The 23,009-nt window shown below is 37.2% G+C and overlaps 2 protein-coding genes across 2 annotated transcripts; both read right to left on the bottom strand.

Moving 5' to 3' along the window:
• Nucleotides 1-692: 692 nt before the first annotated feature.
• On the bottom strand, nt 693-22,269 carry LOC134657452 (facilitated trehalose transporter Tret1-like). The gene is made up of 6 exons (XM_063513011.1): nt 22,112-22,269; nt 21,559-21,641; nt 5,852-5,914; nt 2,592-2,752; nt 2,119-2,294; nt 693-1,701 (listed from the first exon to the last, which is right to left on the bottom strand). The coding sequence occupies exons 1-6, from the start codon at nt 22,257-22,259 to the stop codon at nt 758-760; spliced, it is 1,575 nt and encodes a 524-aa protein (XP_063369081.1). The 5' UTR covers nt 22,260-22,269; the 3' UTR covers nt 693-757.
• Nucleotides 13,097-15,499, bottom strand: LOC134657487 (uncharacterized). The gene is made up of 2 exons (XM_063513058.1): nt 15,301-15,499; nt 13,097-15,220 (listed from the first exon to the last, which is right to left on the bottom strand). Exon 2 carries the CDS (start codon nt 15,123-15,125, stop codon nt 13,977-13,979), a length of 1,149 nt encoding a protein of 382 aa, XP_063369128.1. The 5' UTR covers nt 15,126-15,220; nt 15,301-15,499; the 3' UTR covers nt 13,097-13,976.
• Nucleotides 22,270-23,009: the final 740 nt, after the last annotated feature.

The raw sequence follows: 23,009 nt of genomic DNA, 5'->3' as shown, positions 1-23,009 counted from the left end.
TGTTTACCTAATTGCAGCCCAATAAGATACAAAACCGTGATAGGTATATTTAAATCCTATTCATTGGGATAAGGGTCAAACTCAGCTATTAAAACTACTTTCATTAAAATTCAATATCATTATTCAATAAAATAAATACATAAGTAGACGTATAACTAACTATAGTAGCTACACTGCAGCCCGTATAATAATTTAAGAAAAATAAGTAAAATAACTTAATAAAATCTATCTAAATCTAATTATTAAGCTACTGTAACTTTCATCCATCATTCTTGCAAAAACTCGATCTCAAATAATCCAAACTCATAGCTATAGACTATTTTGCTTTTTCTAAAATATCGTAGGTTTCAAACATATATTCAAACAACATCGCTTACAAAGTATATATTCGCTCCTTCAAACATTTAAGTATGTAGTTGGGTTTTCGAACAGATAAGTAATAAAAGTATTTCTTAAAACGAAATACTACTCCTAACTTTGGTACAAGTTTTTAGATCGAACCACACAACATTCCCAGTCAATCTACGACGTTCGACATTCTTAAATAAACAAAATTATTACTTATACAATAAAAACCAGTGTCTAAATCTATCGTATACCTACAATCTGTTAACTGAGAATTTTCAGGAATATTAGTAACATACATAACAACTTTGAAATCTTTAAAATTGATTGGATCGTATAAATCCGATATATAATATCGTCTGCATCCCTAAATTAAAGTATGATTGCCGTAACTTTTTTCTGAGATTTAGTATTACACAGCTTCAGCATCTGACAAGCTCTCAACTTCTATGACATGCCTATGCTTCTTCTTCTTCTGTATCCCATCAAACGCCTGTTGAATCTCCTCTAACGTCTTCCCTTTCGTTTCAGGCACGAAGAAATAAACGAAGATCGTCCCAACGATACAGGTAACCGCGAAATGCCATAATGTCCAACCAGTCTTTACGTTGGCTACTAAATTCTGGTACAATTTGGTGACTCCAAAGGCTAGGAACCAATGAAAACCAGCGGTTATAGCTGATGCTCTCCTAGTCACATTAGCAGGAAAGATTTCTCTCAACATTAACCAGGGAATAGGACCAGCACCCATAGCATAGACGATCACGTATATACAAAGAGTGAAAAGCGGTACCCATGTGCTGCTATCCTGAATTCGTCCAGCATTCATATGGTAATAGATTGCTAAGGAACCTAAGCTTACAGCCATGGTTATAAAAGAAATCATAAGTAAAACTCTTCTTCTAAAAGACCTCAGGAGCATAGTTGAGAAATATGTTGAAGAAACTAAGCAGAACCCTAAAATGATCGCTGCTCCTGGCGGATTAAGAGAGATTGAGAAATCCTTAAAGATCTTCTCTGTATAGAAAATGACAGGGTATATGCCGCTCATCTGCTGAAAGATCATAAGTCCAAAAGAAACGAAAAGTGCTTTTAAAGTGGACCTGGTTTTGAAGAGCTGTTTGAAAGTTACTCTATTCCTTGCATAATTTCTGATTTGCTCTTTCAATGCTTTAAGTTCTGAGTCGATATCGTTGTCAATGCCTCGAAAGTATCTCATGGCAGCTTTGGCCTCGGCGTTCTTTCCCTGGGACATGTAGTAGGCAGGAGACTCGGGGAGGAAGATGAAGGCGATGAAGAAGGCGGTCGGAATGCTGGCGCAGAGGATTGACAGCCAAGATGTACTTTGCACCATACCTGGAAGGAATTTTTTTAAATTATTAATTCATGATCTAGGTATCATCTTTTGTTGGTATGTGCGACCTTTAATAGCACAAATAATAACAATTGTGCAAATAATTTTAATCTTAACTTCTGTTTTACCCATGAAAAACTAAACCACGCTAGAAGTGGCGTTAATTTTTTATATTTAGCTTTATTGTGACTATGAATTCATCATATCAGCCGAAACACGTCTACTGCTAGACAAAGGCCCTCCTCCCAGTAATCTACAAAAACCAGGCTTCTTTTATCCGACGTTTTCCTGTCATTATGGTCAGATCATGTATCTTCCTTGCTAGAGGCTTCCTGATCTGTGCCATCGCTGTTTTAGAAAAAAAATCGCAGTGGCCATCATTTTAAGGAACAATGAAGAATAACATATTAATTACGTACCAATAATATATCCAAACAGTATCCCGCAGGAGAAGTGCACATGGTAGAAGTTGGCCAGCGTGGGCCAGAGATTCTTCTCGGCGATGTCTGCCACATAGGGCGGGATGGCCACGCTGAAGGCACCCACGGCCACGCCGCCCACGAACCGCCCCACATACAGACCGTACACGTTCGGACTGGAAGAGAAACAGGTGGTTAATAGCCATAGACAACGGCTGTCTAAATAAAATGGGGTTGCCATGAACCGTCCTGAGTTCAGAAGATCAGGTTGTGGACAGAATGAATTTATCAGAAAGGGACTGCAGATATCAGCTGCTCAAGTGCAATGTTGTTTTTGCCGTGGCAATGCAGCAGACAAGCTTGCAGCTACGGAAACGGTAATGTCCTTGATAAGTGATGACACGTGGTGATATGGAGCATTTACTTCAAGTGAGATTCTAAGTTAATTTTGTCTGATAAATATAAAGTAGTACCTTGAGCCAACCATGATCCAGGACACAAGAAGCGGCAGCGCCAGGTACAGCAGGGTCTTCTTCCGTCCGAAGTACTCGGAGATGAGTCCAGCAGGTATGGAGCCAAAGACTGCGCCCAGGCAGAGCAGGGAAGCCACCCAGGATGCCTCGGACTCTGTTAGCTGGGGATAAAGAAGAATTTTGGCTATTATGACAATCGCAATCATACAGCTGTCTAAAGGTACCGCCGTTCGGATTCAGAGCAGCATTACTGTTGCATTAATGCGCCGCAACATTGATGCCGACTGCATTGCTGCCGCATATGTCAAAATCGATGTTGTTGTCCAGATTTTTTACATATTTATGCGGCAAGAAGGCAGTCGGTCGTACTTACTTACTACTACATTAATCAAATTAAATTAAATGTATGTACGTAACTACGAGTATGTATGCATGTTGCACATATTAATGTTGATGTAGTCGGAATCTGAACAGTGCCTTGATAGAAAAGTGTAGGAAGCGGTCATCATCGCCTATGGACATAAATATAAGTAGAATCTGTAAGTATATTATTACCAACAATCAATTGGGCAGTACAGTAATTACTCGGCAAGTTTTTATGAGGTTTCTTCGCGGATCCATCTTCATTAGAACTTGTTGCCGAGTTGCGGGAAATGTTTTGTGTTTACTACAGTATAATGTAAAAGACTGACGAGTATTTTTTGTAAAAATATACAGATACTTACAAACAAAATTCCTTTAGAGAATAATAATGCATAATTAACAATTTAGAACAGGGTAAAGGCCTTGGTCAGCCCGTTCACGAAATTTCTAAGTTCAAGATCGTCCATAATTGAACTGTCAATTTTAAAAGACAGAAACAAGAAACATTGTTTAAAAATATTATGTTGCGGTTTTAATACTTGTAGCATTATAAGGGCGCTCAACCAAGACCACGGACGGACAAAAATCTAACCTATGGAAATCGAAAATCGCTTCTTTTTAGGGTTCCGTAGCCAAATGGCAAAAAACGGAACCCTTATGGATTCGTCATGTCTGTCTGTCTGTCTGTCCGTCTGTCCGTCTGTCCGTCTGTCCGTCTGTCCGTCCGTATGTCACAGCCACTTTTTTCCGAAACTATAAGAACTATACTGTTGAAACTTGGTAAATAGATGTATTATGTGAACCGCATTAAGATTTTCATACGAAAATAGAAAAATAATAATTGGGGGTTCCCTATACTTAGAACTGAAACTTAAAAAAATGTTTTTCATCAAACCCAATGTGTGGGGTTTGGGGTATCTATGGATAGGTCTTCAAAAATGATATTGAGGTTTCTAATATCATTTTTTTCTAAACTGAATAGTTTGCGCGAGAGACTATTCCAAAGTGGTAAAATGTGTCCCCCCCCCCCCCCTTGTAACTTCTAAAATAAGAGAATGATAAAACTAAAAAAATATATGATGTACATTACCATGCAAACTTCCACCGAAAATACTTTCATGATGAGTCCTAGTCCCTACATCTAGTATGTATGTAGGTAATTGTGTATACAAACACTGTTTAAAACCAAGACACGATGGCTTCACTACATAGTATAAAACAAAGTCGATTCCCGCTGTCTGTCTGTCCCTATGTATGCTTAGATCTTTAAAACTACGCAACGGATTTTGATGCGGTTTCTTTTTAGTAGATAGAATATTTCAAGAGGAAGGTTAATATAAAATTTGTTAACCCGTGCAAAGCCGGGGCGGGTCGCTAGTCTCAAATATAATACGTGAAAGTATGTATTTTAAGCTGTTTCCCCTCAAGCAACGATGCGACCTTTATTCATACAACCCACATATGCAAATATGCATACAGACATTTAACTCGGTTATTGTTCTCAAAATGCTCCGTTTTTCCAAGCACGTTCCTTTTTTCTACATTTGCGGTTCTCAAACTGCGTTACGAAAGCCCGGGGGAGCAGACATAACTGGAATATCTCATGCTCGGTTTAAACGTGTTTAGTTGGCTTACGTGACTTTTACAACGGTGCTTCGGGACGGAAGTTTTTCTTTACGAGTGGGCGGTAATATACCTAGTTTAAGCTGGTGCTAGTTGAAGTGAAAACTTCTTTAGCGGCGCTGTGCACTTTTTGAGATGGGGAAGAAATGTTAAACTCGCGTGAGATCACGTGACCGTAAGACGGACCTGTTACATGTAATGTCATTAACTTTCTCTGTATTGATTTAAATGCCATCTAGTGAGTTTCGCTCTAACTGGTATTAATATAACTCGAGTAAGTACTAACAGTGATGTGCTTAGGGGTTTCAAGTAATGCGACGAAATAACGCTACATGGGGTTAACCTCAATTATACATAGTGCATTTTGCACTAGTCATTGAGTTTTCACTTCTGCCGGCACTCCCTGAGTGCAACCCGTTGTTTTTTTTTATTCCCCTATGACAGTATGGTTTTAACTTATACAGTCAGCATCAAAAGTAGCGGATCAAACTACGCGTCAAAAGTATCTACCATTCACAAATAGCTTAATCAAAAAGCGAAATAGGTATAGAGTTAGACCAAGATAAGACTGCATGGATTTTAATAGCACATACAGTGCAAGTGTTATTTTATTTTGTTATTTCAAAGCTCTATAAAATGATGTCGTGTAAATAACACTTGCACTGCGCATGCTGTCGTTCGTTGCACACTTTTCTTGGTCTAACTCTACCTATTTACCTAGAACAATTATTAGACGGTAAGTAACAGATACTTTTGAACGCGAACTAGAATTTTATCTCTATTTGGAAAAGTTATCCAGGGTGGCAGATGTTTTGGCGCATTGTTACATCCGCTACTATCGATACTGGCTGTACACAAACGTAAAAAGTGCAAGTGGGAAAGTGCTAACCAACAGTAGCTTACCTCATGTAAAGCCAGCATTACCTCAAGCAGGGTATGTGTGCCTAGTAAATGTTTTTCATTTGTTTCTAGTATTTACCTACTAACATGCAAGACATCTTTCTTATTGTTTTAACCGACTTCCAGAAGGAACGTTTTTGGGATTTTCCACATAAATGTCTACTCGACCTCTGCTTCGCGATGACCGACAATTACATATGTATAGTTTGTCAAAGGAATGTCTCATTTCAAACATCGACAGAGGATCATGCTATCTTTGTCTTACACTAGTACTAGCACCCAAAATAAAAGGATGAGGTATAGTTTTCCTGGTTCTTACTGGCTGACAAATTGGTTTGACCAACTATATGATCGGAGAATATGGTGATGTTTACCTCAAGTCTGTTTTCAGTTCCGTTGGTCGGCAAAGTTTGTCCCACTCGCATTTCACTTGGTTCCTGTAAAACAAACATTATTTAATTATCATCATTCATTTGTTATTTCGGTATAACGTAAGGTCAATACGGAGATGTCGCAGGGAAATGATCAAAACAGAGATTTGAACAAATCTCTAAGGGATATGATCAAATCACGCAGGATGTTAAAATGGCGAATCCATATCATCATTTCCCTAGAAAAATTCAGTCATTTGACCAAATCACTGACTCTGTTTAGTGAAAAGACAAAATCGGCCAATAAACGCGAAACGCTTTTTCATTTCACTAGATTTGTTTAGGAATTTGATAAAATCCCTAACCACGACAGTAAGTTGACGAAACGAACTCAAAAAGTCAACTAGTTTTATCATTTCGCTAAACAAGTTTAGTGAAATGATAAAGTCTCAACTGGAAGATGGTACATATATGGTGATTTGATTAAATCTCTGAACGGTTTAGTGAAATGACGAAAGCAAGTATAGAATACAACAGTTTACTCTCTACAGTTAAGCGATTTGATCAAATCTCTGACTAGATTAAGTGAAATTTTTTGAAAATATCGGCTGAAAAAATGAAAGAGACTTCTCTGCACAAATTCAAAGTTGCTAATCAAATCAAGCGTGTTGGTGGACATTCCTGAGGTAGACAGAGGTCCATTAGATGGAAGTAATGTACCGGGGATTGTTTTAAATATCTGCTAAGCTAAGCTAAGTTTTTATTTAAAAGCTAAGTATTTGGAGGTCAGGGGTTCAAGAAGTGTTCCTGTGAAAAGTCCAAAGTACAATGCAAAACAAATAGATGTGCCTGTAAAAAAAATACTGTCACGTGTAACTCAAGATGCCACAAATCTACACATGTTTTAACAAATAATTGGCTACTTTTCCTACTAGCACACTACTAGTCAAATCAGCTACTTTTTTAGAATTGTCAAAACGATTTCCTAATATGGAATTTATATGAAAACCTGTATAGTGACGTCACGGTCAACTCACGTACTTTACTACATTTCAATCCGATTTATTAAAAAAAAATATGTTTAAAATAACTGCTGTCTACGTTTTTCTAATAATTATCTGGTGCTTTATTTCGTGCACGGTGTGAAATAATTAATATGAAGTAGAGGAAAGTACTCTATTAGAATTACGTTTACGCACTTGTAGCTTCGTTTTTCATTACCGTCAAAACTGGCAACTTTACCATCAGAAGGTAACTTTACCATAGTCTAATGTAGTAAGAAAGTATGGTATAATTATAATAATTAAAAAGACAATCCCTTTTAATAATTAATTATTTTGTTTCAATTTACAACCACCTATTCTTGTATTCGATTAACTTTGATACCTACAGTACTATTGACATTTTACCTCAATCGCTTACAAATCGCTTAACTGTAGAGTAAACTGTTGTATTCTGTACTTGCTTTCGTCATTTCACTAAACCGTTCAGCGATTTAATCAAATCACCATATATGTACCATCTTCCAGTTGAGACTTTATCATTTCACTAAACTTGTTTAGCGAAATGATAAAACTAGTTGACTTTTTGAGTTCGTTTCGTCAACTTACTGTCGTGGTTAGGGATTTTATCAAATTCCTAAACAAATCTAGTGAAATGAAAAAGCGTTTCGCGTTTATTGGCCGATTTTGTCTTTTCACTAAACAGAGTCAGTGATTTGGTCAACTGACTGAATTTTTCTAGGGAAATGATGATATGGATTCGCCATTTTAACATCCTGCGTGACTTGATCATATCCCTTAGAGATTTGTTCAAATCTCTGTTTTGATCATTTCCCTGCGACAGATATATGGATAGTGTAACTGTGGCATACGTGTGGCTGGCCTTCACATTGGGGCCAGTTTAGAGCGAGTAAAAATTTTACATACACAACTTCTTATCGCTCTAGGTATTTTATTTGTACTTATAACAAATAGCAACGAAAACTAGTGTAAATATATCATATAGAGCGTGGCTAAAAAATAACTGCATTCCGTTGCCAAGGAGCTTTTGGGATTATACTGAGCAACTTTTACTATGGGACCAACCCCGAAATCGAGGTTTTTTTTAACCTCCCATAGCAAATGGATCAATGGGTTTGCGAGGTCCAGCTCACAGAACCCCTATTACTAGTACTCCATCGGTCTACTACTACTACTACTTTCAATAAGTGCCAACAAAACGGGCTACAATACTATAAAACCCACTGCAGTAGCGTTTCAACGTGTTATGATTAATGGTTGCGTTTGGAGACTGCAGTGCCGCAATCAAAATGGCGGCTTGGCGAGACATTTTATATTTTCGGCTGTAAAAGAGAGTAGCAATATACCGCAATTCTGGGATCCCGAAATACCGAAATATCGATCCGATTTTACCGATTTACCGATGTAATACTGGGATCCAAGAGGATCAATATCGACACATGGGAAATTTTCAGTTTATTTTTATTAAAAAAATATGAATATTTAATTACTGCGAAAGTTTTACGTAAGACTGATGATGATGTTGGTACAGAAAATGTTACCGACTACAACTAACACCTAACATTAACACCACCTGGGATCGCGCAAACTAAGGTATTAAAACGATTTCCAGCTTGCTGGGAATTAATTCCTCAAAACTCTTTTATCTATATATTATAAGGCTACTCGTATTTTCAAGTAAAGATAACTCGTAACAGCCATAAAATTTATAGTTTATGATGGTTCATTATTTTTGTATGTGGGTACTCTTTTATCTAATTTGATTGGCCTACTAGTAACAATAACAATCTCAGCACGTAAGTAACTAATTGTCCGGGTTCGGTAATAAGCCAGGGTGCCGTAATAAGCTGGGGTGCCATAAATATTGTTTTCATTAGCGGGCACCGATAAATTATCCCTGGGGAACATTCCTGTCCGCACGCGGGGTTGTGGACGGGCGGTTTTGGGGCGGGCGAAACGCTAGCTTCAAGTTTTTTTAATGATATAGGAGGAAACGAGCAGACGAATCGCCTGATGGTAAGCGATTACCATCACCATGGACACCCGCAACATGCGAGGGGTTATAAGTGCGTTTCCGGCTTGTAGATGGGAGTACCTTAGGGTACTCTAAGTTTGCTATTCTTAAAGTCTGTATTCCTCAAATGATGTGCCTACATCAGATATTGAAAGTTTATAACGACTTCTACGAGTACAAAGACAGCTAGTCGCGCGTAGAGACTAATTGTAAGTAATAACATGTAGTTCCATCTCATCTCCAACGATTGTCTTCAATTTCAACCAGATTGTACGGCCACTTTGTTGGAGGCTTTCTCTTGCTGCCTTTTGTTGTGTTGGACGCTTAGAAACTTTACTTTACCGTTGGAGAAACGATATTCTTTTAAAACGACAATTTAAATCATATTTTAAACTATAATGGATTAAAAGAATGACTCTGGTACTTATAAGGATATTAAATATTACTTGCGTTCATAACTGTATGGAACTGAATCGTCTGTGTAAGATATCACTGCAAATAGTCGCAATACTTTACAAATGGTTGCGGATATAAACGCCCGTCTGCACTGCTTTCAAACTAGCTTCTTCGGTATTCACAAGGCAAAGCTTACTTTGGAGTTGATACATTTTAAGTACCACCTACTTAATTATATGGGAAAGTTTCTATTAACTCATTTTGCGGGTCGTGGGGAAATTGCTTTCTTACTAAACCCTGATTTTCATAGTACTTTTATAGCACGTTTATAATGAGATGGAAAAAATCTTGGGGCACTTGTTTTCATCGGAGGATCAAAAGAGATTGCGATTCTGGGTAGGGTGGGCATACAATTTTCCAAATATAAAAAGAAGGTTTTATTTAGAAAGCCCCTGTTGTATAAATCTTGTTTGAATGTATGAGTCTTGCTAAAGCGGGTATGCAATCCTTAATACTTTTTCAATTGACTGTGAAATTAAACAACCAGTGATAAATAAAGCCATTACTCTGCAGATGGTTGTGTGCGGCTATTTGGCGTGCCAAGACATTAAGAAAACATTATAATAAATGCGTTATTTAAAATACACTGTAACAGCACTTTGGCAAGCTACGGAATTTCATAACTTTCATAAGTCTGTGGCAGGGCTAATATCAGTAATGTAACTTAATAAAAAAGCTTTGTATGTTTTTGAGATATTTCACTTATTATTCTTAATTACTGACTTTACTTCTTAAGATAGATTAGACTTGTAGACTTGTAGGATATTAAATCTTTTATCTTTATGCCGATTAGTACCGCTGTTATGTCTACCGTTCTCCAATTATCCCTCAATTGCTCAAGGGTTAACTGGAAGAGATCCCTGAAAGGGATAAATTCGCCTTTGTACTAATGATGTGTGTTCTATCATGTTTTATGTTTCTTTTTGTACAATAAAGTATTTTACTACTGCTACTACTAGACTTACAAAACTAAACTACTGTCTACTAGAAAATCACCGCGAATTTACAACTTAACTGTGATTTATTTTTTCAAAAAGGTAACCATATGACCACAATCTCACCTGATGGTAAGTGCCGATGCAGTCTTACATACTATATATAATAAAATATTATATATATAAGATGATTTCACTTTTGTTGATATGAATTGGACGAAAGAATAACTTCATGTGTTGCTCTGTAAACAAAGTTTTATTTTTTATACTACAAGATTTAATGTTAACCTACAATGTATGTACTATTACAAAAAATACCGACCTGTAAACAAAGAAACGACATTTAAAGTTTATTCCTGCTTTAGTCACTCCTTTCTCAATAACAAATAACAATTATAACGACGATTATTTAAAGCGGCATTGCAATCTCTCTAACCTCACTTTCCACCTTTGACGTATGACATGACATTGACAAGTCAAAGCAAAGTGTGGCCACATTTAAAAAGGTAAACGATATCGTTTATTTTTTTACATCTCCCCCCCTAGAAGGAGAAATTTTTTTATATAAAATTTTCGCTACTAAACTACTCCTCTTCTTCTTGTATCCTATGACATGGAATTAATTTTGTAATATGAAAGAAGTTGGATTCTGTTTTTCTGTGTCCTGTATCTACCTTAAATATTGAATTTGAGATTTTTTCAATGATCACATATGGTCCAATTCTGAGTTCATCCAATTTCCTCCTGTTCAGTTTATTTCCATTTTCAACATACACCATGTCACCTGCACTCAATTCAAAGAGTTTTCTATCTTTGTCAAATAACTTCTTATTGTAGTTATGTGATCTTCTTGTGTTTTCTAATGCTGTTTCCCTGTCCTTGATCCAGTCACTAAGCGATTTTTCCTCCTTTAGTTCCTTTGGTAATAATGTGACATCTGTACTGTTTAGAAGATAACTAGGAGAGAAACGGGTCACTGAATGGTTGGTCTGATTATAGTTCTTTACACATTCGTGAGCTACTGTTGTCCAAGCTCTTTTGTTGCCTTTCAAATTCATTCTGCACCTTATTTTATTCACCAAAGTCTGATTCAGTCTCTCGTTCAATCCATTTGAGAAAGGTGAGTCTACTGCTGTAAATATCAAAGGTATATTGTTGCTTCTCAAAAAATCTTTAAACTCCTTCGAATTGATTCCTGGATACTGGTCTGTAAGAATCATACCAATATCCTCTGTATCTGATATAGTTTTAATTAGCTTTATGAAGTCATTGGCATTTTGGGTTTTTGAAGTAGAAATGAATGCGTATCTAGAGAAGTGGTCGACTAACAGGTGCAGATATTTCTTTGAAGATCTTGAACCACCAAAACCTCCAATAGTGTCTATAGACATGATTTCGAATGGTTTGGTAGCTGGGCCCAGCTGTGACATAAATCCATATTTATTGTGTCCTCTCGACTTATTTTTAATGCAAACTTCACAGTCGGTGCACACTGATTTTATGTTTTGTATCAAGTTTTTAGCTGCATAAAACGGGCCAATCGTCTTCTGCATTTGTCCTATTCCAATATGACCTAGGTCAGCATGTATAGATTTCATAAGTTTTACACTAAATTCCTCTGATAAAATAATTTTTCCTCTTCTTCTACCCATTTTTAAGTATACATTGTGTCTTTCAATTAATTTTCCTCTTTTATTCTGTACTTCTGGATTTTCCTTCTGATCCCTTACAATGTCGTTGAGACTTATTAAATTTACTATCTTCAATTGTTCCTCAGTATTTTCATTAGGTTCTAATACAGGATTTCTGCTTAAGCAGTCGGCTTCTAAGTTTTCCTTCCCCGGAGAATATTTTATTTTAAAATCATACTGTGACAGGTAATAAGTTAAATCACCTAGTTCCTCATCGGTTCTTGATTTCAAATTCATGTTTTCTAGTGGTTTGTGGTCTGAATATACTGTAAATGATTTACCTATTAACCAGTATTGCCAATATCGTACCGCTTCCTTGATGGCTAAACATTCTAAATATATTGCTTTTTTCTTCTTCTGAGCTTGATTTAATTTCTTTGAAAAATAGGCTACGGGTTTTTCTTTACCATCAACTGTATATGTATGGCTGTATTTGTTTTAAAATTGCACCAACGCCTTCTAATGAAGCATCTGTGTAAATTTGTATCGGCAAATTTTCATCGAATATTTCCAAAACTGGTTGAGAACATAAGAGATTCTTTATCTTTTCAAATGCATCTTGGCATTCAGCGGTCCATATGAATTTCTGGTTCTTTCTTAATAGATTATGCAATGGGTCTAGTATTATTGCACTCTTCGGAATATACTCATGGTAAAAGTTAATTTTCCCTAGGAACTGTCTTATATTTTTCTGCGTTCTAGGAATAGGGAAATTCTTTATTGAGGTCAAGTTATCTTTCAATGGCTTAACTGAATTGTTTTGTATTATATGACCCAAATATTTTACTAAGTCAGATGCAAATGTGCACTTCGTAAATTTTAATCTGAAGCCCTCCGTCTTGATTGCTTCCAGCAACTTTGTTAAATGTTCAATGTGTTCGGTGAACGTTCTGGAAAATATAAGGATATCATCAATGTAATTAACTGCAAAGTCCGTAAGCTTATATTTCCTCAATATGTTGCTTAAAATTCTTTGGAAGATTGCTGGCGAGGTCTTCAACCCAAAAGGCAGGCAGGTCCATTGAAAGTGTCCATCCTGGGTTACAAATCCTGTTTTCTTTCTGTCCTCAATCCGTAAAGGAATAGACCAAAACGCTGAGTTGATATCAAGTGTCGAAAAAAATTTACAATTCCTAGTCTTCGTCATAAGGTCTTCGATCAGTGGGAAGGGCTGAGCTTGTGGTACTACTATTTTATTTAAGTCCCTAAAGTCAATACATAATCTTGATTTTTTATTCTCCTCTCTTTTAAATGCCAATGTGACCGGTGCAGCAAATGGACTATAGGATTCCTCTATTAACTTATTATCTAGTAACTTTCCAATTTGCTCTTCTATCTCTTTTTTATCTTCCATGGTACATCTGTATGGCCTCTTGCTGCAATATTTATCCACCAACAAGTCTATTCTGGCTTCATACCCATTGACAGTCCCAACATCATATTTATGCCTTGCAAACACTGAGTTATATTTATTGATCAATGTATTTATTTCAGACTGTTGCTCCTTGTTCAAATGATCAATTTTTATCTTAAAATCCTCCTCCTTTATATGCTCATTAAAATTGACATAATATTCTTTTGTTGTGTTCTCATCATTCCCAGGAACTTTTGATTGGTTATGATTTATTTCTTCATTTGAGACTTCCACTTTCTCATTATCTTTTATGTTTGTACCCAGTACCTGATGTATATCCAAATTCTCATCTTGAGTTAATCGGAATATTTTTATTAGGTCCAAGCCAATCAGAAAATCATGCTTGAAATATTGTTCATCCACAATGGATATATCAACATTCTCTTCTTTGTTAAAGATTTTTATTTTTAGGTTGGTCAAACCGTCAGTTTTTTTAACACCACCAACTGTTACTAAATTTTCTTCATTTAATTCGTTTCCTCTCCCTTTTAGGCTTAAGAGCTTAGAATTTATAATGGAAACAACTGAGCCTGGGTCATAGACTGCATTTATCAGATGTTTATCATTAATTAGTAATTTGACCTTTATCAGTGGTGTTAGTATTCGTTTTTTGGAACTGATTCATTTAACTCTGCTTCTATCAATGCATTATTAACATGTTTAATGAAGTTTTTCTTCACTTTGTCATCTTCTTTTGTACGAAACCAACATGCAGTCTCAGCGTGATAGCGGGTGCCTTTGTTTAACCCTTCACAAATTTTGCATGGCTTTAGTTCCTCATTCCTGAAATTTGTTCTTGAGGGTCCATATTTCTTCTTAAATATGTAGCTTTTTTTGGTAACCATATGCTCATACTTGCTTACTTCATTGAACAACTCAACTGTGTCCTTCAACGCTTCTCTATCAATTTTGTTTAATATGTACTCCGGCAAACCCACTGCGATAAGATCCACCAATGTACCAGAATCAATTGACTTCCTCATATCGAGTAAAAGCTTTTCCTTTTTTATAGCATAATCCAACAGTGAGCCATCCTTATATTTATACAGTAATGCATATGTAACTGGGCTCCACCCTTTGTTGACAAATGATTCACAAAATTTTTTCCTCCACTCAGACCATTCTGCATTCATAGTCAGTTTTACAATCATGGAACTGTACCAATCTGCACAACTTTTATCCATAAAGAGCCTAAGAACTTCTATCTTTTTTTCATCCGATATCTGGTAACGCTCACATTCCTTTTCAAAAATGTCCATCCATTGAGCTGCATTCGAATGTTTGCTAGTAAACTTCTCGATCACAAACTTATCCGCAATATTCTTCAAGCTCTGTTGTTTACTTTCCTGTGTACTTTCTATTAACTTTGCTAATAAGTTTTCTAAGGTATTGGCCCCTTTTGTGCCGGCAGCAGTGGGTGCGGTAGAAGCACATTGGTCCTGATTCAATTCTTCCAGGTATCTGTCTGCAAACTGCACATTACCGTCCTCATCCATATAAATTTGCTCTAGTTCCTCGGTTAGCGAGATCCAGATTCTCCTTGTCTGGTACCTTTTTGATAAACTATTCTTTACTTTACTATATGCCGCTGTTTTTATCAATTCTTTGTGATGACCAACTGACTGTAGTCCGTCCGGTAATGCATAACTCTTGTTGTCCTCGGTGGTTATTGAGGTTATACAACAGACATTTGTTTTTTCGTCACTCCCAGGTAGTATTGTGAATTCAAAACGAAGCTTCGTCATCTTTCTTCGAAACCCGTAACTAGAAATGTCGTTTTATAAGATGATTTCACTTTTGTTGATATGAATTGGACGAAAGAATAACTTCATGTGTTGCTCTGTAAACAAAGTTTTATTTTTTATACTACAAGATTTAATGTTAACCTACAATGTATGTACTATTACAAAAAATACCGACCTGTAAACAAAGAAACGACATTTAAAGTTTATTCCTGCTTTAGTCACTCCTTTCTCAATAACAAATAACAATTATAACGACGATTATTTAAAGCGGCATTGCAATCTCTCTAACCTCACTTTCCACCTTTGACGTATGACATGACATTGACAAGTCAAAGCAAAGTGTGGCCACATTTAAAAAGGTAAACGATATCGTTTATTTTTTTACATATATATATGTCGGAGCGAGACACCAGAAAGACGTATTGCAGCATTACAGTTCATAGTTAGACGCCTGTAAAAGTCGATTAGCAATGTTTGACTATGTATTATTTGCTTGTAACGAAATAATGAAGCTGCGTAGTGAGTAACGCCACCATCTATTGGCGTATTATTGAACTAAAATGACAGGTAGAAGGCTTTGGAACGTCAAGATGTGTATCTTGAGTGAAGGTAGGCACGAGCAGGCATTTTTGTCGTTATGTTGGTAGACTGGTCAGGCAGGTTTACCAACTTGAATTGGAGGCGAGAGCAGTTGGCTCCGCCGCTGGAACTGGCTTCCTTCTTCTTGATCGGACCGCGCTAGAGATCGGACGTTAGCCAAGCTCGTGCCTAATTCGCTACGTTCCTGAAGGCTTACACCTGAAGGATTATTCTGAAAGCTTATAGATTCTCACGTTGTTTAACCGTTTAGCTAAGTGTTTTATTCCAAGTGTTATTTTGATTTCTTATGTGCCATTAGAAGCTTACTTTTGTAAAATAAAGATTTGAACGGTTTCACGTGATCTTTTATTTTGATTCAAATAATTTTGGAATAGTGATTAGTTATTTTTATTATTTAGTACTCAAATAATAGTAGGCACTAGTATGGTTAATGAGTCCGAATGTTTATTTCATGCGTAGGTAGCATACCTACTATTTTGGCTGTGAAGTAATACATCTAGGTACTACCCCCACGCGCCCACCGCCATCGGGACCATCCGTCGCCGACATCAGCAAGTGGGATAGATGCGGAGTTTCATGTATTGCTTACACAGCCACCTGGGAGCGTGGTGTATTTCTGGTGACCTACATTCCATAATCTGGACACTTTGTAATGGTAAGCTCACGTGTCTAACCTTGATTGAATGGTGAGTGTAATTCATTGTTATTTGGTGAGAATTATTGTGAAATTGTGAATTATGATTGAGGCAGTCGAGCATAGCGGTCGTTACGTGACGTCATCTCTGGTATCGCCGCGTTTCTTTACAATTAATTTTTGTAATCCATTTAGATCGAGGCGATCTCGAGTTATTTTGATTTGAAATCCATACTGTTAATTAAAATCAAATATTGGCTGTCGCGACGTGATATTATTTCATCGCTCACTTGTGAATCTACCCTCAATAATTGATTTGAAAATACAATTAATTTTTAAAATCCGTTGAAATCTAAGTGATCTTAAGTTATTTTGATGTGAAATCCATATTGTTAATTAAAATCAAATATTGGCTGTCGCGACGTGATATTATTTCATCGCTCACTTGTGCATGTACCCTCAAAAAATATTTTTTTTCATAAAAATACAATTTACCGTTAGAAATTGATCCTGCTGATTTGCCAATGCAAGCATTATGTAATCTTTACCCTGTAATGTTTAGTAATTAATAAAATTGCGACAAATTATTGCTCGTAATGCCGTGATAGATCACAAATCGTGTATACTATGGAAACATGAGCTACGCATATGAAAATTAATGTTACAGTGTCCTGCAGCCGGAGCCGAGCGAGCTTGCGGACGCCATTGCGCCCGTGATACAGAGGCGGCTGTGCAGTATCTTCTGTGCTGGAGATTTGGAAATAAAAGGACAGGTTTCGTTCTAATTGTTTATTAGTGAATTTTATTTTGAGTGTAATGGCGAAGCATAACAGTCGAACGTAACTAATAAGCTGTCACTTTTCGTATTGGCCCATTTACCGTGTTACTTATTTTTGGAACACGTGTTTGTTTGTTCATGGAATTAAATAAAACGCACTCATTGAAGTTTAAATTTTATTCTGAGATTTTTGAAGTCCCGTATACATTGGAAACATGGTTTTTTTGTGTCCGCTACCTTGCATTTCATAAACCTTTTGAGTTTAGCCTGCATACATGATAAACCTGATACCGTGCAAATGATGATTTCAGTAACAGCCAGCTATGTTGAACCACATCGTGTCTCTCGCAATCTGCCGCAGCAACGGCAACGGCAAGCGGAAAGGATCAGCCTCCGTGCTTGGGTTGGACCTCACCACCACCACCTTTGACTTGGTCGCGTGCATCATACTTTATTAAGCTGGTGAGCAGTTCCCATTTCGTTGGGATTATTTTTAGATGTCTTACATCTGTTTAGAACTCTTGAGCGAGTTTCTGTTGTAAAAGCTAAAGTAAAAAGCGATTTTCAGTTATTTTGATCAGTAATGTTCAGTTTCAGTTGATCAGTTGACGCTGATAGTACTAATGGTTCTGAGTAACATGGTTTAAAGACCTGTTTTTATTTTCTTTTTTTTGGAATTCACTGTTAACATTGTTTTGCTTTCGACGGACTGAAAGCTTGTACTTTCGAAGGACTGAGAGTACGCCCGATGGACTGGGTACTACTGTTTTGCTTTCGATGGACTGAAGGCACGCCCGATGAACTGGGCAATACTGTTTTGCTTTCGATGGACTGAAAGTATGCCCGATGGACTGGGTATGAGTATTGTTTAGTGACCGCATCAGAAGTGCCGGAGCATGTAAGAGGTGCACGTGGTCTGCTTTTTATGTGCAGAATGCTCTTTGCGAGGAGTAGCACTTACGCGGCTGAGATGGTTACTTCTGACGAGGGTCTGGTATCTGCCGAAAGACTGGCAATGCACCGAAGGACTGGTGTTGTTTTGTTAAAAATGAATTCCCGTTTATGTACTGTGTTCATACGAGTAAAATTGGAACTATCAATTCAGAATCTTATTTATTTTAAGATGTCTTACAAAAATTTAGATCACATATGACCAATTTTTTTTTTAATGCCAGATAATTTCCCCGTAAATTGATGTTGACGACAATAGTAGTGATACTGTCGAGCAATGAATTAGAGCTGTTGTGATTTGTGTTTTTGATGTTTGGGATTGTTGTTTTCGCATAAATTTGAGAGTATCCGCCAGATGGAGGCGATGATTATTGGAGTGTATCCGTTAGATAGCGGTGATGATTACTGATGATTATTTTTATTTAGTCGTTGCTCGATGGACTATTTTTGACTAGAGAATTGAGGATTGTTAAAGTAATTTTGAACAATTATTTTTTCTGGTTTGATTGATAACAAAGTTTGATTTTAATAGTAATTTGAGTGAGACCCAAATTGTTGGTCAGGAATGACCGAGCGATGAGATACTGTGCTGAGTATTTTGTTACAGAATCAAATGCATACACCCACACACGAGGACGTGTGTAGCGCAGGACGGCCGTGTCGGAGCGAGACACCAGAAAGACGTATTGCAGCATTACAGTTCATAGTTAGACGCCTGTAAAAGTCGATTAGCAATGTTTGACTATGTATTATTTGCTTGTAACGAAATAATGAAGCTGCGTAGTGAGTAACGCCACCATCTATTGGCGTATTATTGAACTAAAATGACAGGTAGAAGGCTTTGGAACGTCAAGATGTGTATCTTGAGTGAAGGTAGGCACGAGCAGGCATTTTTGTCGTTATGTTGGTAGACTGGTCAGGCAGGTTTACCAACTTGAATTGGAGGCGGGAGCGGTTGGCTCCGCCGCTGGAACTGGCTTCCTTCTTCTTGATCGGACCGCGCTAGAGATCGGACGTTAGCCAAGCTCGTGCCTAATTCGCTACGTTCCTGAAGGCTTACACCTGAAGGATTATTCTGAAAGCTTATAGATTCTCACGTTGTTTAACCGTTTAGCTAAGTGTTTTATTCCAAGTGTTATTTTGATTTCTTATGTGCCATTAGAAGCTTACTTTTGTAAAATAAAGATTTGAACGGTTTCACGTGATCTTTTATTTTGATTCAAATAATTTTGGAATAGTGATTAGTTATTTTTATTATTTAGTACTCAAATAATAGTAGGCACTAGTATGGTTAATGAGTCCGAATGTTTATTTCATGCGTAGGTAGCATACCTACTATTTTGGCTGTGAAGTAATACATCTAGGTACTACCCCCACGCGCCCACCGCCATCGGGACCATCCGTCGCCGACATATATATATATGTAATATTTTCATTATTAAACCGCATACAATGAAAAAATGTAAATCATAAACTGGACATGACATAACCAACCTATAGATACTTTCCCTTCGGTTCGTCCAGACGGTTGAAGCGATAATTATTCCCAAACGCCAAATTAAACTACTGGCTTCCTTCATACTATATCTTTTGGCAAGGTTCCCGTGTAAACGTGTCTAAAACCCGCAAAATATACAAAACTAGGCCATAGTGAAATTCATGCCCGAACTCGTACAACTTTGGAGAGCTAGTGAAGTGGTCACATTAAGGGGAATACTGCCACTGGTAATGTGGTAATATTGCCGAATATTGTTTGTACAATATGTTAGAGTTAGGCCAAGAAACGTCTGCAACGATTTTGATAGCATACGCCGTGCAAGTGTGTTATCTATACGTCATAATTTCATAGAAGTTTGTCGTTTAAAATAACACTTGCACTACGTGTGCTATCAACATCGTGGCAGACTTATCTTAGTATAACTTTACCTAATATTTTGCATGTTGATGTTGTGTCGACTGAATACTGTGTCCAACTATTTTAGTATAAGATCTGATTGTTACGTATTCAAGCAAATAAATATTTTCTATTCTAACTTCTATTCTATTCTATTCTATTCTATTCTAGGCTTTAGAATGAAATACTTAATTATCTTCTTCTTCAGTCGGTCCCTCAATACTGAGGATCGTGACATCATGTCCATCTGTTGAAGACCAGGTTCTTCCATAGGGTTCTGTTCCTCGCCAAGTGCATGGCCTCGTGCAATTTTAATTGCATAGGTGCCGTAATTTGAGAACACCATCTAGTAGGGGGAGGGGCCTGAGGTCTCGGGCCTTCAACTTTGCCCGTCACTATTACTCTTTCCAGGCTATCAGGAGAGCGACGTGAGAGGACTTAATTATAGCGCTATTCTTAATTCTCCAATAAAACAAACAATCCACCATAATTATGAAGCATCTTTAAAATTCTCTAAATCTTCCGATGAAGTAGTATTAATAATGTGCCGAAGCAATTACCAATGTTACAAAATAAAGTTCCTACTGAAAAGTTTGAAAAAGTGTACCTTTAGTTTCAAACTAGAATCAAGTTGAAGTTATAATATGGCTTGGACATCACGTGGATATCACAGACATTTCCCTATTTTGTGATGCATCGAGATACAATGTTTATTTTTACAGTTTGAGCAATATTTCCAATCTTGCAATAGGTACAAATATTGCCACAGTGAAACCCTCATGCGGTGACATCCTGACTTATGATATCGCTAACCAATGGCTTAAAATTGCCTAATGTACGCCAAACAGGACTTTATAACATCGTTATAAAGGTCATTTTTGTAAACAAGTTACAATTTTCGTTATCATAGAACTTTAAAGAAATATGTACTTTAAAATTAGGTTATGTAAGGTTGAGATTCGCGCGAAACTGAAAGTTGTTGATAGTTTAACACTTAATTGAGCTCTATAATAACAGTTGTAAGGGTTGTTTTCGATGCAAGTTTTAAAGTGCGCAGTGCAGTTTAGACTTGGTTTTAGTGGTGGGAACTTTTGTAATTTGATTTATTAGACATTCTGTAGACAGTGTGCCTTGGGAGCTTGGAGGAGGATAGATATAATAGCGAAGCAAGTATCGCATATTTTAACGATTTAAATAGCTTTATACTTGTAAGTCCCCGCGCACTTGTTCATTGACAGATAATCATTTATTGCATAATTATAGGTGTTACAGAAAGGTGGATTACATAATATGTATTTTAGTGGACTCACTATAATTTGCCTGTCAGGCGTACAACATTTGTTTACTTAAAATCTATACAAGTTCTCTCTCTGTCCAAGTTAGAATTAATGGTAGTTCACACCTGTCTTTTAAACTTCTAAGCAAGAGTGAAAGTGTCTACCCCTCTGGTGTTGCGAGTGTCTATGGGCGGAGGCAATCGTTTACCATCAGGCGATCCGTCTACTCGTTTGGCTCCTATATCATAAAAAAAGCTGTTGCATATTTTGTTTTAGTGGCATAAAAACGAATTCCTTACCACCCCCGAGGAACTGGTGAGTAGCGGCAGTGCTGATGATGACCAGGCTACGCAAACTCCGGCAGCGAAGGCTCCAAGATTAACTGAAACAAACACATACTCGTAAATCTAAAAGTTCACAGATACCTAACTATTGTTATATTTTCTGTCTGTCGCAGTCTACATCAGACTCTATCCGTTTTAGTATTGCACGATCCGATACCTCTAGAATAAGGAGCGTTACACGATATCGCCATTACCCCAAAATACTATGCCCTACTTGAATATAGATTGAAAAGGAGCATGATAACTTTATGCGAAAATGGTAATAACACCAACCAATGCCTGCAACGATAAATGTGAAGTTATCCCCGCTGTGTCTCTCTTAATTTAAGGTACTGTTTCCATTCGTTTGAGCATGTTCACTCTTTACACAACATCACACCTGCTAGCATGAATTCGCGCGCGACTGCATGACATATTGCGCGACTTCAATTATGGACTCGCGCGCAACGCAACTCATGCTAGACGGTCATGTTTTATTAGAACTAGAAATATTAGTCAATAATCTTACCTATACCAGTAGCAATGTATTGCGTAGTAATTCCCGCTGTGTCTCTCTTGATATCGGGAACTGTCTCCATCCGTTTGAGCATCTTGATGTCCCCGTTGCCTGTCTCCAGGATTGGGGCCGCGTGCGACGCGCTGGCTTCAGCCTCCATTGTGGATTAACTGGAAAAGAGCTTAATTTAGTAAATATTTTCCACAAAATTCCATAACCTTATCTAACTAGGATTGAAACAGTCGAGGTTTTAAAATTCAAATGTTGTCGATAGTGACCCTGCTTACGAAGCAGTAAGGTCCGGTAGTCGATTCTCGGTAAAGGCATTTATTTGTGTGTGGGTATGTCACGTATGTTCCTGAGTTATGGATGTTTTTCAATTATTCAATTCAATTATTCAATTATTTATTTATTTTATATGAGCATTTCTCAAATAATTTGTACATTTCGATCACATCTTAGATTTCTATAAAAATTGGTATGCTGGTAAAGTACATGAAGCTGAACAATTTCCACAATATTTCCCAAAATGTCCAAGAAAGTTTATATGAAACATCCTTTTTAGGGTTCCGTACCCAAAGGGTAAAAACGGGACCCTATTACTAAGACTCCGCTGTCCGTCCGTCCGTCCGTCCGTCCGTCCTTCCGTCCGTCCGTCCGTCCGTCCTTCCGTCCGTCCGTCCGTCCGTCCGTCTGTCACCAGGCTGTATCTCACGAACCGTGATAGCTAGACAGGTGAAATTTTCACAGATGATGTATTTCTGTTGCCGCTATAACAAGAAATACTAAAAACAGTATAAAATAAAGATTTAAGTGGGGCTCCCATACAACAAACGTGATTTTTGACCGAAGTTAAGCGACGTCGGGCGGGGTCAGTACTTGGATGGGTGACCGTTTTTTTGCTTGTTTT

Source organism: Cydia amplana, chromosome 20 (genome assembly GCF_948474715.1).
Source record: "Cydia amplana chromosome 20, ilCydAmpl1.1, whole genome shotgun sequence".
In the NCBI taxonomy this organism is placed as follows: domain Eukaryota; kingdom Metazoa; phylum Arthropoda; class Insecta; order Lepidoptera; family Tortricidae; genus Cydia; species Cydia amplana.
This window is presented reverse-complemented; position numbering and strand designations above follow the sequence as displayed.